General features: G+C 42.1%; 1 protein-coding gene across 2 annotated transcripts in view; it reads right to left on the minus strand.

Annotated features, from left to right (window-relative positions):
* Positions 1-14,652, minus strand: part of prrc1 (proline-rich coiled-coil 1) — a 38,670-nt gene extending 24,018 nt beyond the window's left edge. The window contains exons 1-4 of one of the 2 annotated variants that reach the window (XM_071351300.1): positions 14,515-14,652; positions 13,419-13,531; positions 11,924-12,334; positions 1,476-1,624 (exon numbers count right to left, since the gene is read on the minus strand). In XM_071351300.1, coding sequence (XP_071207401.1) covers positions 1,476-1,624; positions 11,924-12,334; positions 13,419-13,515 — 657 coding nt within the window. In that variant the 5' untranslated portion in view covers positions 13,516-13,531; positions 14,515-14,652. Of the gene's footprint in view, positions 1-1,475; positions 1,625-11,923; positions 12,335-13,418; positions 13,532-14,506 lie in introns of both variants that reach the window. The other variant, XM_071351301.1, reaches the window with a different exon arrangement.
* Positions 14,653-14,863: the final 211 nt, after the last annotated feature.

A 14,863-nucleotide genomic window follows, 5' to 3' on the forward strand; every position in this document is an offset into this window, starting at 1 on the left:
GCAAAGACATGATATTGATCTGAATGCCTGATAACGCGTTTCAACCAGATGTATGCTATTCTGCTTTAGAAGAACAAAGAACTCATGTATCAAGTCAAATCTTATGTCACATGCGCCGAATACAACAGGTGTAGACTTTACCGTGAAATGCTTACTTACGAGCTCTTTCCCAACAATGCAGAGATAAAAAGTAAGAAAAATGTGCCAAAAACGAACAAGGAAATAGTAACGCAATAAAATAACGAGACTTTCTACAAGGAGTACTGGTACCGAGTCAATGTGCAGGGGTACGAGGTAGTTGAGGTAATATGTACATGTATGTAGGGATAAAAGTGTCTAGACAGTCAGGATTGATAATAAACAGAGTGGCAGCAGCGTATGTGAAGAGTGAAAGTGTGTTTGTGTGAGTGGCGTCAATATGAGTGTGTGTGTTGGAGTGTCAGTGTAGTATGTGTGAGTGTGTAGGTAGAGGCCAGTGTAGAGCCGGTGCAAGAGAGTCAGTGCAAATAGTCAGGGTAGCCATTTGATTAACTGTTCCAGCAGTCGCTTCAGTAATGTATTACTGTTATGTGATTGCTGTACCAGGCACAGTATGTAAAATATGTAAAGTGTGATATTTAAAATATATGTAGCAAAAAAAGCTGTAAATAATATATTTGTGTGCGCCAAAGAGAGGGTGTGGAGAATGGGTTAATAAAAAACAAATATTTCAGCAGTATTATGGCTTGGGGGTAGAAGCTGTTCAGGAGTCTTTTGGTCCCATACTTTACACTCTGGTACTGCTTGCCGTGCAGTAGTAGAGAGAACAGTTTATGACCTGGCTGGCTTTCTTGACAGTTTTTCTGGCCTTCCTCTGACACCGCCTGTCTTTGCACTATTGACTTACGCTGCGTTTTGACGAGGGACACAAAAGACAGACTAACGGCAAAAGCAAGTCAGCACGACAGTATGTGTCGCTACAGTGATTTCAGCAAACAGTGCAAATCAACATCAGGAAGAAAACAACGCTATGGCAGATGGCAAAATTTGAAATATTTTAACTCTGGCGGCAAGTCCCGTCTACCGTAGCTTCTGACAGCATTCACCGGCAGCCTTAATGGCATTTACCGTTGTGCTCTCATTGAAAACAATGACATCCGGGTTCCCGCCTGCCATCTTCCTCGTGCCACGTAAACGCAGAATTAGTCCTGTTTTAAGTTTAGTGAGCGTTTCCTGCTTTTAAAAAGGCAGCCCTGCTGTGTTGCCTGGGTCGTGTTCATTAGACATCAAACCGAAGAAAACGGACTGAAACAGGGAAGGACTACCTGGGCTTGTGAAATAGAAAAGCCTATTTCCGTTGTACAATATTTTAAAACTTTCTCCTAATGAACACGATGCTGATGTCCACTACTGTGTGTGTGTGTTCACATTACTTTGAGAGTGTCAGGTGCGTAAAAACATCCACTGCCCTACCGAAATTACTGAAAAAGACGTACCTTGAAGAAACCCCAAATGCCCCCCCCCGCATTGGCATCTATGGCGAGGCGGGGGTCCTCGTTTTCGACCTCAGGGAAGGTGATGGGGGAGCCGGCGTCTAGACCCCCTGACATCATTGGCTGTTGCACCATTGGGTTGGATACTACCCCTGGAAGAGAGACATCATGAATAACGTTACCACTCATCATAACGCACTGTATACCAGGGTTGTGTTCATTAGGCACCAAAAGGAAATATTTTCGGAACAGAAAACGAAAACATGTGTTTCTTATCAGACACATTCAGGTAGTCCCTTCCTTGTTGTAGTCTGCTTTCTTGTGTTCATAAGGGGCCAAACTGGTGGTATTCAAATAAGGGCCTGGAGGACAATAACACTGCAGGTTCTCATCCTTTCCTTCTCAACAGGGACTGATTATGACCTTGGACACCAAGGTCTGCCCAATTAAGGACAGGAATCAAGTCAGAAAGAGAAAAAAAAAGCTGACCTTGAGGCCTGGATTTAAATACCCCTGCTGTATCCAATAGGCATACAGAATGACAACCAAAAACAGGTGGACTTGCACAGTAACAAAATAATGTAATCAAGAGAAGACACTAGGTAAACACATTTATCCATGCAAAATCAACAGCAGAAACGGATACATAAACCACACCCACCTCAAAGACAAACACCTTGGCTCAAACAAACATTCAAACCATTTTAATGTGTCACCGTTGTGATGTTTAACCATTGTGTGTGTGCGCATTGCCCTATGTGTTTGTGAGGTAGTATGTTACTCACTCTGTGAAAGTGCTTGTATTTTTTAAATTAGTCACATGTAATTGGAGTGTAGTGAAATACTTCAGCTCTGAGTTCCAACAGTGCAGGTGTGAATGACACAAAAAACTATATATAAAAAATATACTGAACAAAAATATAACACCCAACAATTTCAATGGTTTTACTGACGTAGAGTCCATATAAGGAAATCAGTCAATTAAAATTAAAAAAAATTGGCCCTAATCTATGAATTTCACATGACTGGGAATACAGATCTGCATCTATTAGTCACAGATATCTTTTTTTTTTTAAAGGGAGGGGCGTGGATCAGAAAACCAGTCAGTATCTGGTGTAACCACCATTTGCCTCATGTAGCATGACATCTCCTTCACATAGAGTTGATCAGGCTGTTGATTGTCCCACTCCTCTTTAATGGCTTTGCGAAGTTGCTGGATATTGGTGGGAACTGGAACACGCTGTCGTACACGTCGAACCAGAGCATCCCAAACATGCTCAAATCAAATCAACGGGTGACATGTCTGGTGAGGATGCAGGCCATGGAAGAACTGGGAAATGTTCAGCTACCAGGAATTGTGTAAAGATTCTTGCAACATGAGGCCGTGCATTAACATGGATGAATGGCACGACAATGGGCATCAGGATTTCGTCACGGTATCTCTGTGCATTCAAATTGCCATCGATAAAAATGCTAATTCTGTTTGATGTCCGTAACTTATGCTTGCCCATACCATAACCCCACCATGGGGCACTCTGTTCAAAACGACATTGAGGCGGTTTATGGTAGAGAAATTAACATTCAATTCTCTGGCAACAGCTCTGGTGGACATTCCTGCAGTCAGCATGCCAATTGCATGCTCCATCAACTTGATACATCTGTGGCAATGTTTTATGTAACAAAACTGCATTTTTTTTGTCCCCAGCACAAGATGCAAATGTGTAATGATCATGTTTAAATCAGCTACTTGATATGCTGTCAGGTGGATGGATTATCTTGGCAAGGGAGAAATGTGACTCGTTTGAGGAAACTAGGCGTATGTCACTACTTCACAGGAGAGGCATTTGAATGTAAACATACCTTTATCAAAAACTTTCATGTGCCTTAATAACAAACTTGTATTCCATCTGTAAATACAAATGGTTAATTACGAGTCTAGTTGGTTTATCCACGGGAAAAGCCAGGAACCTTCCTGCTAGCCATGATTGGCTGAGATAATGGATGGGCTGGACATGCCAGGAGATGAGTTTGGATTGGTCTGCCATGTAGCGTGCTTCTGTTTATAACGTGAGCTGCTCAGTATGTGGTGATAGTCCTTTCTACCGAGCCGTTTTTTAAAATAGATAACGTTAGCCATCCAGAACTAGAACATTTTTGCTACTTTTCTCAACATTGATACCGTGAATTTAGCAGGTGCTATTGACAGATGAGTTGGAAAACGTGATTTACTACTTTCTGCACAAGCCACGGTCAGTGTGAACCGGAGTGGCTTGACCAGTGGAGGCTCCTGAGAGGACCATCTTCAACGACGTTCCATAAAAATAGTGAAACTATACTAAATATATTCATATGTCACCAAATAATGGATAGAAATACACTGTTTTGCAATACTGTAGAACCTTAGAGTAGCCGGAGGACAGCTAGCTTCCGTCCTCCTCTGGCTACATTGACTTCAATCCAAAACCTAGGAGGCTCGTAGGCCTCAACCCCTTCCATAGACATACTCTACCATTCAAAAGTTTGGGGTCACTTAGAAATTATTGTTTTTGAAAGAAAAGCAAATTTTTTGTCCATTAACATAACATCAAATTGATCAGAAATACAGTGTAGACATTGTTAATGTTGTAAATGACTATTGTAGCTGGAATCGGCAGATTTTTTATGGAATATCGACATAGGCGTAGAGAGGTCCATTACCAGCAACCATCACTCCTGTGTTCCAATGGCACGCTGTGTTAGCTAATTCAAATTCATCATTAGAAAACCCTTTTGCAATTATGTTAGCACAGCTGAAAACTGTTGTGCTCATTAAAAAAGCAATAAAACTGGCCTTCTTTAGACTAGTTGAGTATCTTGAGCATCAGCATTTGTGGGTTCGATTACAGGCTCAAAATGGCCAGAAACAAAGACCTTTCTTCTGAAACTCATCAGTCTATTCTTGTTCTGAGAAATGAAGGTTATTCCATGCGAGAAATTGCCAAGAAACTGAAGATCTCGTACAACGCTGTGTACTACTTACTTCACAGAACAGCGCAAATTGGCTCTATCCAGAACGGAAAGGGGAGTGGGAGGCCCCGGTGCACAAGTGAGCAAGTATATTAGAGTGTCTAGTTTGAGAAACAGACACCTCACAAGTCCTCAAATGGCAGCTTCATTAAATAGTACCCGCAAAACACCAGTCTCAACGTCAACAGTGAAGAGGCGACTCCGGGATGCTGGCCTTCCAGGCAGAGTTGCAAAATAAAAGTCATCTCTCAGACTGGCCAATAAAAAGTGAAGATTAAGATGGGCAAAAGAACACAGACACTGGACAGAGGAAGATCGGAAAAAAGCGTTATGGACAGACAAATCTAAGTTTGAGGTGTTCGGATCACAAAGAAGAACATTTGTGAGACGCAGAAAAAATGAAGATGCTGGAGGAGTGCTTGACGCCATCTGTCAAACATGGTGGAGGCAATGTGATGGTATGGGGGTTCTTTGGTGGTGTTAAAGTGGGAGATTTATACAGGGTAAAAGAGATCTTGAAGAAGGCCATCAGTCAATTTCGCTACGCCATGCCATCCCCTGTGGACGGTGCTTAATTGGAGCCAATTTCCTCCTACAACAGAACAATTACCCAAAGCACAGCTCCAAAATTTGCAAGAACTATTTAGGGAAGAAGCAGTCAGCTGATATTCTGTCTATAATGGAGTGGCCAGCACAGTCACCAGATCTCAACCTTACTGAGCTGTTGTGGGAGCAGCTTGACTGTATAGTATGTAAGAATTGCTCATCAAGCCAATCCAACTTGTGGAAGGTGCTTCAGGAAGCATAGGGTGAAATCTCTTCAGATTACCTCAACAAATTGACAACTAAAATGCCAAAGGTCTGCAAGGTTGTAATTGCTTCAAATGGAAGATTCTTTGACGAAAGCAAAGATTGAAGGACACAATTATTTCAAATAAAAATCATTTATAACCTTGTCAACGTCTTGACTATATTTCCCATTCATTTTGCCACTCATTTCATGTATGTTTTCATGGAAAACAAGGACATTTCTAAGTCACCCCAAACTTAACGGTAGTGTACATGGTAATTATGACCACTTCCAGAGAACATCCTCGAACCAATCAAAGCTTTCGCAGTATGAACTGACATATTGCTCATCCAATCACAGGATTAGGATCAGAGAATGAACCTAGTGTGTTGCAATGGGATTGTGCCACAGAGCATTATGGAGGTTATATGTGTTGAGAAGCTTGGTGACATTGTTGGATAGAGATTAAGAGTGATTATGTTTACATTTAATCTTTATTTAACTAGGCAAGTCAGTTATGAACAAATTCTTATTTACAATGAAGGCCTACACCGGGCAAACCTGGACGATGCCGGGCCAAATTGTGCGCCGCCCTATGGGACTCCCAAACACGGCCGGTTGTGATACAGCCTTGAACGAACCAGGGTGTCTGTAGTGACGCCTCTAGCACTGAGATGCAATGCCATAGACTGCTGCGCCACTCGGGAGCCTGAAGAGTGATAGTTGAGCATTTTTGGGATATTCAATTCTAATTAGTTTTTTCTAATTACAGGAGACGGAGGAGGTATTTAATAAAATCATTTTATTGGTTTTAGTACTGTGACTTGAAAGAACATTGAGTGTTCAGCTAAACGGAATCACAAAAGCAGGGAGCATATAAATGCCTACATCAGATGAAATATTCTGGGAAAAAGCCACATTGATCATGTAATGGACGAAGGTCTGCGTATTCAAACTGCGCAACACAACGAGAAAGTAAAAAGAAACAGGGATGTACTCAAGCGGCTTAACGACACCACTGCAATTTTGGGCATGCAAGAATTAGCTTTGAGGACACGTCAAGAGGGAAAGTTACGCTAACAAAGGCAACGACAGGGAGCTTGCAGAGGTAATAGCACATTATGATGTGCTATTAATCTTAAATGAATTAAGAAAATCCTCACTGGTACGAAAAGGCCATCGACCAGTATGCCAAGTAGACTGAGTAGAATGGACTTCTTTAAAAGTAAGGATTTAAAAGTAGATAGTTCCCCATTATAATAATGTTTACATTAGTTTAATTTCATTTACAATTATGTTACCAATTTTGTATGAATTGATATTCATTTAAAATGTTGTTTTCAACAGTATTTCCCCCATGCCCCACCCATGGCCCTCTGAAGAACTGAACAGCCCTGGTCCTCCGCTGTCTGTTATTCCCCATATTCCCTTTCATCCACTGGCACATTGAATATTTCCTCTCCAAGCACTGCGAGTACCCCTATACATTTTATTTAATTAATATGTAGAGTCAATCACATACACAATGTGATTTCACTCCTTGCTTGGACTAACTCATTCTTAGCTCTTTAGTCTAACTGTGTGTTAAAGTTTTGTTTTCAGAGTCAAATCCTGTCCTGCCCTTAGTGGAGGAGTTGGGCTCTTTTCCAACACAATCCATGATGAGCCTTTTTCTGTACTGAAGCCTCAACCCTGTCCTGCACTGAAGTCAAGCCTCTGAACTAGAGGTCAACCGATTAAATCGGAATGGCCGAATAATTAGGGCCGATTTCGAGTTTTCATAACAATCGGAAAATCATTTTTTTTTTTTACACCTTTATTTAAGTAGGCAAGTCAGTTAAGAACACTTTTATTTTCAATGACGGCCTAGGAACGGTGGGTTAACTACCTTGTTCAGAGGCAGAATGACAGATTTTTACCTTGTAAGCTCAGGGATTCAATCTTGCAACCTAACGGTTAACTAGTCCAACGCTCTAACCACCTGCCTCACGAGGAGGCCGCCTGTTACGCGAATGCAGTAAGAAGCCAAGGTAAGTTGCTAGCTAGCATTAAACTTATCTTATAAAAAACAATCAATCAATCATAATCACTAGTTATAACTACACATGGTGGATGATATTACTAGTTTATCTAGCGTGTCCTGCGTTGCATATAATCGATGCAGTGCGCATTTGCGAAAAAGGACTGTCGTTGCTCCAACGTGTACCTAACCATAAACATCAATGCCTTTCTTAAAACTTCTTAAGGCTAGGGCGCGGGATTTTCGTTTTTGGCTAAAAAAACGTACCCATTTGAAACTGCCTATTTCTCAGCCCCCGAAACTAGAAAACACTCTGAAGTTTCCAAAACTGTCAAAATTCTGTCTGTGAGTTAAACAGAACTGATATTGCAGGCTAAAACCTGAGGAAAATCCAATCAGGAAGTGCCCCTGTTTTTGAAACCTCTCTGTTCCTATGCATCCCTATTGCCCATTTAAAGGGATATCAACCAGACTTCTTTTTCTATGGCTTCCTTAAGGTGTCAACAGCCTTTAGACATAGTTTCAGGCTTTTATTTTGAAGAATGAGCGTGAACGACCACATTGCGTAAGTGGATAGGTGGGGGCTCTCAGAGTGAGTTGTGCGAAAAGGAGAAAGGCAGCCATTGTTACTCCTGACTCATGTGAAAAGGAACCACCAGCTTTCATATGTTCTCATGTTCTGAGCAAGGAACTTAAACATTAGCTTTCTTACATGGCACATATTGCACTTTTACTTTCTTCTCCAACACTATGTTTTTGCATTATTTAAACCAAATTGAACATGTTTCATTATTTATTTGAGGCTAAATTGATTTTATTGATGTATTATATTAAGTTAAAATAAGTGTTAATTCAGTATTGTTGTAATTGTCATTATTACAAATAAATAAAAAGGAAATCGGCCGATTAATCGGTATCGGCTTTTTTGGTACTCCAACAATCGGTATTGGCGTTGAAAAATCATAATCGGTCGACCTCTACTCTGAACACCTCTACTCATGCCTCATTCAATCACTGCTGCCCTTCCCAACACAAAGTAGCCCTCTTATTCCCATTCCCCATAATATTGTATTATAAATGTCTTTAAAAGTTTTAGGTTAAAATCATAGCTCTTTGATGATTTTTCAAATGCGCTTTGCCGATCGTTCTGCGACTATACCATGGGTCTTCCATCCTCAAATTTTCAAGTCACCAGCCTCCACTGGACTTGACAACGCTGGCCAAACGAGATGTAGCTACAAACAAAACAGAGTTAAATGTCTGCCGTGAAGCGTTCATCCATGTATACGGATAAGAGTCTAGCTACATTTTCAGATATTATACATTTCTAACTTCGTCAGAAAGTTGTTTTCATTGCAAGTTAAACTGTTAGCTAGCTAGTGAACATTAGCTTGCTGGCTCGCTGTGTAGTAATATTATTCGAATCACAGAACTATTTGCATTCTTAACTATAGCCTAATGTTAGCTAGCTAACATTGAACCTGGTTGGTTATCTTTAGATACCTGCAGATTCATACTACAGCTATGACATAAATTGTATTGGTTGGTAGTAGTATGAGTTGGGATTATGCCGGTTCATTGTTTAGTTAGCTAGCTACATGTCTAAACGAAACACTTCACCAGATGATTAAATGACCCATCCACTTAGCCTGATGTGGCTGGGGGTTGGTTCTAGCATTTTCTTCACATGACCCATCAATTCAGACAAGTGTGTCAGGTAAGCGTCATCTAATAATTATAAAATATTTTTATCTGGGCACTTTCTGTTTTTGATATTGCTACTATGAAAGTAACCATTTCACTGTACTGTTTACACCTTCTGTATCCTGTGCATGTGACAAATCAACTTTTTATTTGATATTGTGTGTGTTTACCAGAGACAGTAATGTGAAGAATAACATGACCTGGACCAAAGTCAGATTAGGGTGTAGGCCAAGGACAAGATAGTGTATTTTTACCTGGAGTTTTTCCTTATAGTAGGCTACTTTCACCACTTTTAGTCTTTGGTTGTTTACTAAACTAATCACTGTTTAGCAAATATCCTCACATGTGAAGCCTTAAAGAGGTGGGTGGGGCGAAGGCTTAAGATATCATAACCGCCATCGATAAGAGACATTACTGTGCAGCCGTATTCATCGACCTGGCTAAGGCTTTCGACTCTGTCAATCACCGCATTCTTATCAGCAGACTAAACAGCCTTGGTTTCTCAAATGACTGCCTCGCCTGGTTCACCAACTACTCCTCTGATAAAGTTCAGTGTGTCAAATCAGATGGCCTGTTGTCTGGACCTCTGGCAGTCTCTATGGGGGTGCCACAGGGTTCAATTCTCGGGCCGACTCTCTTCTCTGTATACATCAATGATGTTGCTCTTGCTGCTGGTTATTCTCTGATCCACCTCTACGCAGACAACACTAACCTCCAGAGGAGCTTCAATGCCATACAACTCTCCTTCCGTTGCCTCCAACTGCTCTTAAATGCAAGTAAAACTAAATGCATGCTCTTCAACCGATCGCTGCCCGCACCTGCCCGCCCATCCAGCATCACCACTCTGGACAGTTCTGACAGAATATCTGGACAACTAAAAAAAAACCTAAGTGTCTGGTTAGACTGTAAACTCTCCTTCCAGACTCACATTAAGCATCTTCAATCCAAAATTAAATCTAGAATCAGCTTCCTATTTCGCAACAAAGCATCCTTCACTCATGCTGCCAAACATAACCTCGTAAAACTGACCATCCTACCGATCCTCGACTTCGGCGATGTCGTTTACAAAATAGCCTCCAACACTCTACTCAACAAATTGGATGCAGTCTATCACAGTGCCATCCGTTTTGTCACCAAAGCCCCATATACTACCCACCATTGTGACTTGTACGCTCTCGTTGGCTGGCCCTCGCTTCATACTCGTCGCCAAACCCACTGGCTCCAGGTCATCTACAAGTCTCTGCTAGGTAAAGCTCTGCCTTATCTCAGCTCACTGGTCACCATAGCAGCACCCATCCGTAGCACACGCTCCAGCAGGTATATCTCACTAGTCACCCCCAAAGCCAATTCTTCCTTTGGCCACCTTTCCTTCCAGTTCTCTGCTGCCAAAGACTGGAACGAACTACAAAAATCACTGAAGCTGGAGACAAATCTCCCTCACTAGCTTTAAGCACCAGCTGCCAGAGCAGCTCACAGATCACTGCACCTGTACATAGCCCATCTGTAAATAGCCCATCCAACTACCTCATCCCCATACTGTATTTATTTATTTATCTTGCTCCTTTGCACCCCAGTATTTCTACTTGCACATTCATCTTCTGCACATCAATCACTCCAGTGTTTAATTGGTATATTGTAATTACTTCGCCACCATGTCCTATTTATTGCCTTACCTCCCTTATCTTACCTCATTTGCACAGACTGTATATAGATTTTTCTACGGTATGTTTGTTTATTTATTCCATGTGTAACTCTGTGTTGTTGTATGTGTCGAACTGCTTTGCTTTATCTTGGCCAGTTGCAAATTAGAACTTGTTCTCAACTAGCCTACCTGGTTAAATAAAGGTGAAGTAAAAAAATAAAATAAAATAAAAAGGTACACCTCCAATTGACTCAAATGATGTCAATTAGCCTATAAGAAGCTTCTAAAGCCATGACATTTTCTGGAATTTTCCAAGCTGTTTAAAAGGCACAGTCAACTCAGTGTATGTAAACTTCTTACCCACTGGAATTGGGACCCACTGGAATTTATTCTTGGCCAGGTCGCAGTTTTAAATGAGAACTTGTTCTCAACTAGCCTACCTTCAACTGCAGTGTATGATATACCATTTTCTAGCTCTGAGTCTATACTTTTATACAATTTAAAAAATACAATTTCAAATGTTGTTACATAAGACCGAATCGAGGCGGTCGGTTACAAATGCTCACTAACAGATGAGCAAATGTGCGCATAACATTTGAGAGACATACGCTCTTTTGTGCATGTATATACATATTTACAACGGACAAAAATAGATATCCATTGGGGTGTGGGCAGGCTAAATAAAATGTCCATATGGAGAGTGGGTAGGACTAGTGGAGTAGGTTGCATGTGTCTCTTCTCCATGTGCGTTTCTGTGTCTGTGTGTCAAGCCCTAGAGAGGGCCAACCCGGAACCTGGCAGTCCACTGAGCCGCTCAAATTGGTGGGCTTATTTCTCTCTCTGCTTGACCACAGATAATAGCTTTCCCTTTAGCCCACTGACCCCTTCCCCATCTCACACACAGAGGGCAGAGTAAAAGTGCCAGACTGATGACCATGATTGAATGTGCATTCTAAGAGATTCAAGTGAGAGAATATCTTAAGGTTATCACCTGAAATTGTTCACCTTTCCCCATCACCATACATTGCAATGACAGTTCAGTTTAGCACTAAAAGGCATTGGAAGAGAGCACCTTGGACACACATTGACTTCCATTCCATTTCCAATTTACAACTCTTGTGTTGGGAATGATACACCCAGACTGAAGTCTCAGGCACTTTTCATCAAGAGAGGATGACCTAACAGACCAGAAGCTATTGATAATACCGAGGCCTTTGCAATCAGTTCAAATCGGCAAATATAGCCTACACCACGTGGCTACTTTAGCTCCGGCCAGTCGGCAGCCTTACCTGTAATCGGGGCAGCGCTGGAGAAACTGGGCATGAGCGGCGTCTGCGGTGTGCGTCCGGCGTGTCCCCGCGTGATGTCATAGCCCGCACTCATGGTAAAGCCTGTGGTGGGCGGGCCCATCGGTGGCGCCGACATCACCGGACCGGTCGGAGGCGGGGCCACAGAGCCCATCGGGGGCGCAGAGGGGTAGGGGGAGGAGAAGGCCATGGGGCTGGGGGTGTAAGGTGCTCCCCCGATGGGCGGAGGGGGGAAGGACAGGGTGGGTATGGGGCTGGCGAAGGGAGGGGGCGCGGAGGAGTGGATAGGGGGCATGGAGGTGGAGACAGCGAGAGGGACGGGGGTTGAGAAGCCCTCGGTGGCGAAGGTGGATATGCCGGTGGTTCTGGGGAGGGACAGGGGACTGGACAGGCCTGGATAGGAACAAGAGAGTATTATTGAGTAACAAATAATAAGGTAAGTATGATAATGTTTAAAGGGATAATTCACCCAATTTACATGAAAGTAGGAGCGAAGACCCTACTGTACCAAATCTTAGCGTAGCTATATCTTCGAGTGTAAAACAATTCTCTATCACTAGCTATTGTTCCTTTAAACCCAACATAATGACTTGATAATACCCTAAGCACTACTGCATTGGCTGAAATGAATGGCTCGTTGTACAGCCTAGGCTACGTCGACATTCTGAGAATCTTCGGGATGTAATTTCCATTGTAAGAAATACAATGGACAGGCTGTGTTTCCATTGCACTATAACTTCAGAGAACATAATTTGCCCAAGGCTCCAATTATTTCTGTGAGAAGTATTGCTGTGTTACTGCAAAGTTATACAGTGAGCAGGTGATTATCAGAATTGACTTGCACAGTTCTGCCTAACAGCCGACCTTGTCCCTTTGTCCCACACAAACTCAAGGACAGACAGTCTCTCATGCCAATGTTCCAAGCACTAATCGCCTCCGCTGCTTTGCATCCCATTCCAACAACTGACAAACTATGACCTCAAGCCGTTGACCTATCTCTTGCTTGATGTTGTGACTACAGAGAAACATACTGCTAGAAACTGAGGCTGTGTTTCATTGCAGAATGACACTCTCTCCCCTCTGTTCTCATTGTATGCCCACCTTGCTTTCAGAGATCGGAAAGGATTGATATAGGTGAAAGCAACAGAGAAGTCTAGGTGGAGCTTTTGATAATAGACTACTCTGTAAAGGAGAATGAATGAAGGCAAAAATGAGTGGACAACTTTATGGAATGAAATGCAGCCCAGAAGATTGAACAGTTTTAAGATAGATATTTAGCATTAAAATTTAAGGCTGCATTTTGTGCCTTGGCTTAGGATATAGACCTAGCAGATTTGTAGGAACAATTTCATGCAGATTAGCAGATTAGGTAGTCTACCGAACCAAAGCTGGACGTATAGCCTACATTTTGTGCCATTGGTGGAGCTACCAACATAGGTTGTAAGCAGTGCATCCACTGTATCAATGAGTGACTTACCCATAGTCAGGGGAGGGGGGTTGACTGCGGCTGCCATGCTAGAGGGAGGCGAAGGGGAGGCGGGTGGGGTGGTCTCTATTCCACTTTCTTCCATCATCTTCCCGGCCTTCGGTCTGCCACATCAAAGAAAGGACACATTATTAGACAACATAGCTTGAGTTCTTAGATGAGGCACGTTTATTGGTCTCTACACAAGACTAAGTTGGAATGGCCAGAGGTCAGAAAACATGGGGGCTAAAGCTCCTAACTGATTGGATAATTGATATCCCATTGGCTCATGGCCCTCTCTCCACTGTAACTCGTCAGTTCTCTGGATAGGTTGGTATTCTTTATTCCAATGAAACGTAGGAAGCCGATGTAAGCCTGGTAATAAGATAACTACTGGAGAACTAGGGATAAAGGTGAGTTCTGTATATACACACACTGACACTTCGTACACACAGAACGTGGCACTTTCATAACAAGCGTAACGTTACATCGTTGACATGATTTTGCTAGAGTTACTGTTTTTGGTCATTGTATTATTACCTACTTTTATTACTCTATAGTGTTTTTTAAAATGGTAGAAAGATAAAATAGTGACTGTCTGGCCTGTGCCAATACAACTCTTGGCAAAATGCCGGTTGTTAGCCAACAGTCAGCTGTTGCCACGTCTTCATCATGCAGAGGCGCACGAGTGTGCATCAATGGACAGTGTGCATACATGTGTTTTACATGAAATTGTGGAGTGTAGACTGTTGTGCCATCAATAATAATTGTTCGCCTTTGATGTAACGTTATAAAATAAACAAATGTAACGAGTTAACTAAAGGCAACAGCTAGCTACCTCGTTCAGTTATCACCTTGTCAACTGCAACATAACTTTATAGCCAACTAAACGCACAACTATTTTATAACTTTTAGGTTGTTTGCGAGCCTGAGGTTTTAGAACTAAGTTACTGTTAGCAAACTAGAGCTAGACGTGTACGTTAGCTAGCAAACGTTAGTTATGCTGGTTCATGCTAGCTAGACTGATTTACCGCAAGACAAAGGCATTAATGTAATGACTGACTTATTTGCACTTGACAGAAGCACGCTGAAGTACATACATTCCTACCTGAAATCTTGATATTCCAGAGAAACGAGTGGGGTGGAAAATCAATCACTTTCCAATGTATTGAGCCAAAAGAGAAGTAGCAAACGCACTAACTGTGGAAAGATGGCCGCGTTCTAATGACGTCAGACATTGCCACGTATTACCAAAGTGGGATGAGCAGTCGGCTCGTGTTACTAATACAATGTGTTCCTTTTTTGTACCCTTTACTGTGTATACTTTACTGTATTTATACTTGGGATATCGCTTTTCAACAGCAAAAGTTCCAAAATCGCTGGAGGAAGTAAAGTGACAGAACTATAGGTTAAAACTGTAACCCCGGTTCTCTGGTAGTATGAGTGAGGTATTTCAC

This window comes from Salvelinus alpinus, chromosome 18 (assembly GCF_045679555.1).
Source record: "Salvelinus alpinus chromosome 18, SLU_Salpinus.1, whole genome shotgun sequence".
Classification (NCBI taxonomy): domain Eukaryota; kingdom Metazoa; phylum Chordata; class Actinopteri; order Salmoniformes; family Salmonidae; genus Salvelinus; species Salvelinus alpinus.